General features: G+C 44.1%; 1 protein-coding gene across 1 annotated transcript; it reads right to left on the bottom strand.

Moving 5' to 3' along the window:
• Positions 1-773: 773 nt before the first annotated feature.
• On the bottom strand, positions 774-4,450 carry PRSS57 (serine protease 57). Its single transcript, XM_033953555.1, has 5 exons — positions 4,281-4,450; positions 2,393-2,546; positions 2,029-2,173; positions 1,344-1,604; positions 774-1,203 (listed from the first exon to the last, which is right to left on the bottom strand). Exons 1-5 carry the CDS (start codon positions 4,345-4,347, stop codon positions 1,051-1,053), a joined length of 780 nt encoding a protein of 259 aa, XP_033809446.1. The 5' UTR covers positions 4,348-4,450; the 3' UTR covers positions 774-1,050.
• Between the last annotated feature and the right edge of the window lie 1,858 nt (positions 4,451-6,308).

Consider the following 6,308-nt stretch of genomic DNA (forward strand, 5'->3'; position numbering starts at 1 on the left):
ACTTGGACGTATTTGGGAAATGTTTGTCCAAGTGCCGACTTAGGCCGGTATTTGGACGTTTTTCTCTTTCGATTATGAGCTCCTTAGTGTTTTATATACCACCTACCAAGGTTTATCTAAGTGGTTTTTTACAATCAGATACTCAAGTATCTGTCCCGGTGGGCTCACAATCTATCTAATGTACCTGAGGCTATGAAGGACTAAGTGACTTGCCCAGGGTCACATGGAGCAGTGTGGGGTTTGAACCCACAACCCCAGGGTGCTGAAGCTGTAGCTCCAACCACTGCGCCACCTGGTTGGGTAAATATCACCAGTCTCCAAGAAATTCTAGGCTCCACCTCTATTCCCCCCCCCCCCCCCGAGTACCCTAGCACTATCCAGATAGCACCAGGGACAGCTTACAGAGATTTCCTGTAGCATTAGCCAAATAATGCTGTTAAAAATAAAGGTTTAGTCCATGTCAGTAAAACTTTTCTGGGTAGCAGGTGCTGCTGAATATTGGGCAGGCATTTTTAAATCACTTTAGCCAGGATTAAAAAAAAAAAAAAATACCCTCGCTGTTGCAACTGAATACTGAGCTGAAACAGAACTAAAAATGATAGTGTGGCAACAGCTTCCCACCTCTGGTTAAACCACAATACTCACAGCAATACAAGGAGAAGCTGGAAAGTCTCAATGAATTCAACACACAGGAACATTTATTAAACCGTGAACCTATCGCCCATGGTGGGGGCTTCAGTCTGACACCTTGGTCTGGTTTCTTAATGGCTGGCCTTTTTTGCTTTATTCAAATTTAACATTATTCGCACCTCCCTTTGTGGATGCTGCAAGAATATCCCCCCTCCCCAAACAGCTAATGACAGACAAATAAGACAAGGAGTTTAGACTAGATGTGTCTAGCACCTAATATCTTATGAAATGTTGTACACGCCCCTGCAAAATGTTTAACTCTCAAAGTGGAAAGGCAAGGAAAAAAAAGAACCCCAGATTTTGCCTCAGTAGGATGTAGGGAGGTCCAGTGACTCCAAAATCATAAATGAGGGTGAGCCCTCAGAAATTCATCATGACATCTTCCATCCAGCTGGTGAATTCTGAGACTCTTGTGTAAACATCTGGAAAGCGAGGATTAGCACATCTGAATCCTGAGAAAGACACAACACCCACCGCATGTTTCTTGCAGACAAGGGGTGCTCCTGAGTCCCCCTGCATAGTAAAGGCAAGGGCCATTAGCACAGCTCTTTCTTAGAAAGGAGAGAAGTAGAAGTTAGGAGAGAGAAGAGAATACTTAGAATTCTGGTTTAAAAGTGAAGAAAGGGGCTGATGACAATCTCTTTTTCACTCACCGAGCAGAAGCCCCTTGCGACTGTGTCTGGACTGGTGGCACACAACATACGCTGGCTGATGGCCCCTCTCCAAGAGCTGTTGCAGGATGCCCTGTTAATCACCTCTGTGTTGGTTTCCATGAGAGCTCTGGCCTTTGTCTCAAAATCTGAGGTATCGCCCCAGCCGGCAATTGAGCACTTACTTCCAGGGGTGACATCCTCACCCTGCTTAGGGAGTGAGATTTTTCTGACAAAATTGTTCACCAAGGCTGCCTTATTTAGCTTTGGGGGAAAAAACAACAACCCACAAGCACAAAATGAAAAGTAAATAGAGATAATGGACAGTTGTATAAGCCCTATAAAGTTTCCCAATCCCCAAATCCAGCAGAATGACAATCTGCCAGCCAGACTGCAGGTTTTCATCTTTCCATCAGAGGGCGCTGCATTATAGGCTGTTTGTCAGTTCAGTCAACCATACAGCCACCTGTAATGCAGCCCCATGCACAGAAGCTACTGTAAATCTGTGAAGTCTAAAAGTTTGCTAAATCTAATTAAAATGTAAAAGACAAATTAAACTGCCTAATCAAATAAAGTTTATCATACAGGGGAGTGCTGTGTCCATTTGGAAAATATAAGGGGTTTCCTGAAAGTTTCTAGCTAATGTGAACCCCCAGCTCTATATATAATCAGGACATCTAGGACTTACTTTGAGTAGATGTATGTCATTCTCCCCGGTCTCCATGTTGTAGTCTGGATGACTGACGGAAACTTGAACAGTAAAATTCTGCTGAGAGGGTTCCTGGGCTGTTAGTGAGTGAGCACCGAGTACAACTTGCACAGACTCAGGTCTGCTGTGGTAAAGAAAAATAAACTTCTACAGTGAAAAGAACCTCAGTGCTATGAAGGTGAGAACCAGGATGTCAGGAAGCTGGGAATAAGGGAAAGTGGAGGACAAGGGAAAGAGATGTCATTCTTCAGCCCATGGGTCTGTCTTAATCATTTCTATAGTGCTAGTAAACATACGCAGTGCTGTGGGTTATAGCTAAGGAGTTTTCCCATAGGTAACTTACAGGTTTTCAAAGCAGTGGGCAGCCGAAATAACCCATATTCTGCGCACCAGAGCTCCACCGCAGATGTTCTTGCCCTGAAACTGGATGGAAGCCATGTAAGGCCGCGAATGTGGTTTGGCTTCTCTTCCACCAACGATCCTGTCCCGCAGTGTAGCTGTGACAGATACAAGCAGTTTCTTACAGCTCAAAACCAAGAACAGGGTCACAGCTAGAATCATCTCACTCTCCAGTATAAAACTCAGAAAAAAAAAGAACCCAGCCCCTGCTCCAGCACCCCATGCTGGGAAATTTCAGAAGTGCCACCTTGTTACCTCAGACAATTGATACATTGTCAATAATCTCATGTATAAGATCAAAGAAATAGAGAAGAGAACCATGAGCCCCTCAGGATTCATATACAAGATGCTTTCCACATCCTTACATCTTGGTTTGTTGATTTTTTTTTTTATTTTTTTCTTTCTTTCAAAACAGTTTATTCAATATAATAAAGCATAGACCAATACAAATAGATACAACATTTTCCAAATAAGCAAGGTATAACAAAACCTAACCTATCACCAAAGTTCAACAAACAGAGACCAAGTTTGGGTTCTTATAATAATAATAATAACTTTATTTTTCTATACCGCCATAGTCAGACGACTTCTAGGCGGTTCACATCGAAAGAAGGCTGGACATTCAGCGAATTACAAATGTGTGAGGGGAATGTTGCAGAAGAAAGGGGGGGAGAGGGAATGTAAGCAGGGTTGAGAGGGGAGGGGATGTGAGAGGGGGTTGGGATTGCCTGAGAGATTGTTTCTGTTGATTTTAATAAAGGGTTTACAATCTAGATACTTTTTCTGTTTGTTTAATGAACAGTGAGCAGAGTCCATAGACCACTAACAAGGGGAGTGAGAAAAGCTGTACTGGGACTGACAAGCAAAGGTCTGCACTCGGCTATGAGGAGACTCTACCAGTTCCATGCATTTATTTCGCTAAGCATTATGGGGAAAGTGATATATGGCTCGGTGTCCTGTGTAGTGGACGGATACATACTGTGGTCTTCCAGGACTCTAACGCATGATGCCACAATCCCACCAATATTTCTCAGAGGGATCACATTTGATATTACAAATCCTCCTTAGAACAAATCGATTGATTTCCAGCTACTGGGCAAAATGGTGTACCTGGCAAGAACTGCTTATGATGCCTCACCCCTTTCAGGCTCCTATGTTTACTGACTCACAGACTGATTGACCCTGTTCCTCCCTCCTGGGCAATAACACCATTTTCCCACCCTTTGCCATGGTCCTAAGACAGGTAATAAGAACCTAAGAGTTGCCATACTGGTCCACCAAGCCCAGTATCCTGTTTCCAACAGCGGCCAACCTGGGTCACAAGTACCTGGCAAGATCCCAAGGAGAAAATCAGATTTTATGTTGCTTATCCTAGGAATAAGCAGTGGATTTCCCCAAGCCATTTTAATAATAGCTTATGGATGTCTCTTTTAGGAAATTATCCAAAAATTATCCAGAGTGAAGAAATATTTTCTCTGCCTTGATTTAAATCTACTACTTACTAGTTTCATCACATGCACCTAGTCCTAGTATTTTTGGAAAGAGTAAACAAGCAATTCACATCTAATCATTCCCCTCCATATTTTATAGACCTCTATCATATCACCCCCATGATCCATCTCTTCTCTAGCCATTTTAGCCTTTCCCACCCACCCACCCTGGACGTGTATGACCAAAGGGTATAATCTCCAGTCCAAGAGAGTCTCTCTGTACCTTTTCTAATTCCACTATATCTTTTTTTGAGATGTAGTGACCAGAACAGTCTTAAGCCCCCTGGCCTCCACTGTGGAGAGAAGAGCAGAGCCATCATTCCTTTGCTTGCTTTATCTTACCTGCCTGCAAAGTGAAGAAGGGAATAAAGACTCCTAGTGCAAGCAGGACTAGGCTTTGGCTGCCCATGCTAGATCTTGAGTCCTGCAGTCCCTGGCTCTCAGGCTTTGCAGGGTCCGTGGTGTGCTCTCATGTGGCTGCTGCCTGTACGTGACCATAAATGAGCTTGTGGTATATAAGCTGCTCAGCTCTGGTCTTCTGATGTATTTATTACATCCAGAGAGATATAAAGCCCCACTCTCTCTCTCTCTACCTCTCTTCCTTTTGGTTTTCTGTGTTGTGAAATGCACGGTTACCCTTTCTTCCTTCCACTGCCCTCTCTGAATTGCTCAGAATAGCTTAGTAGGTAAAATGCAAACTTGTGAAACCTTCAGTTCCATCACAGTTAAGAAATGTGCAGTGTGTGGCTCAGTGGTTAGTATCTTGAGGTTGTGGGTTCAAATCCCACCCTGCTCCTTGTGACCCTGGGCAAGTCACTTAATCTCTCATTGCCCCATGACCATTAGATAGAGTGTGACCCCACTGGGAAAGATAGGGAAAATGGCTATAAGTGGTATATATAAATGCTATAATATAAAGGCCCAAATTCTGTAACCAGAGCCTAAAGTTAGGCACCTCTTTCGGAGACGTCCAACTAGATAGACGCCTATCTAAACTGAATAAGAAGCTCAATTAGGCTTTTTAATCAGCACTTATTGAAACATAGGCACCTATCAAGAAAACGCGATTCTGCAATAAGGCGCCTCTAAAAATTTAGGTGGCCTTCAAAAAAATAGGCACTATGTATGTTAGGTGTGGGCGCGGCTACATGTTAGGCACCTTGTCGAAGAATTGTTGCTCTTAAACGTGCTTAAGCGCTCAGCTAGGCGCCTTTTAGTTGTGCCTAGAGCTGGCCTATTTCTTGGGCGTCTCCAAAGTAGGTTCTGATTCATTAAACAGCACCCAATTTTACTTGAATCGCGCTGAACGGTGCCTAATTAGGCCCCTAACTTTTGGGCGCTTCTTATAGAATTTGCCCTAAAGTTTCTGGGTTCAGCGTTTCATTGTAAGTTGTTTGGGGAGGGGATGAATGCTGGGGAATAGGCCTGAATTTCACAGTCATCTAGGATCACATGTCAAAAGTGTATGAAAGGGACAAGATCATTTATCAAGGTGAAGAGGATTTTCTTTGCCAGAGAAATACCCACTACACCTTACTGTTGCTCACCTTGAACTACCACTGGAAAGGTGAGAGCTAAATACATACTGGTCAATTTTCAAAGCGGTTTAACCAGGCAGAAGAAAATCCTGCCCAGTTAAATGGCTTGTGCCTGCCTAATCCCTGCACTTATAAAGCCAATAGCAGACCTAAGCCATCCTTGCACTCTAGTGCTTGTGCTGGGGTGGCCAACAGGCAGAGCTGATATTTAACCAGATCAGGGGTGTCCAAGTCCCTCCTCGAGGGCCACAATCCAGTCAGGTTTTCAGGATTTCCCCAATGAATATGCATGAGATCTATTAGCATACAATGAAAGCAGTGCATGCAAATAGATCTCATGCGTATTCATTGTGGAAATCCTGAAAACCTGACTGGATTGCGGCCCTCGAGGAGGGACTTTGACACCCCTGAACTAGATCATTAACCAGTTAAGTAAGTGGCTAAGGTTAGGACAGCCGAGCTAACCAGGCAGAAGTCTGAATATTGACCAGTGCCTGGTTAACTTAAAGGTAGCAGCTGAGGAGTTTATGGCAGCCATGTTGTGACCAGAGCTATGACAAGCAGGAAAAAGTGGGCATTGCTCCATCCAGCCTGTAGGACTTCCTAGACCACTAGATATATGGAAGGTATGCCTGGAGGGGATTTGTGGGGGTGGAAGGGGGGGGGGGTGCTCGGTCAGGGCCTTCAAGTCATTAGGGAATGGATGGAGGGGGAAGTGGTGAGAGCACCTTCTTCAACTTATGTGGGTTCTAGTTGATATTCATCTGGGCCACATAATTGTCTTACACAGGTCCTGGCTGAATATTACCTGGGCCCTGCCTAAACTCTGGCA

This window comes from Geotrypetes seraphini, chromosome 8 (assembly GCF_902459505.1).
Source record: "Geotrypetes seraphini chromosome 8, aGeoSer1.1, whole genome shotgun sequence".
NCBI classification, from domain to species: Eukaryota; Metazoa; Chordata; class Amphibia; order Gymnophiona; family Dermophiidae; genus Geotrypetes; species Geotrypetes seraphini.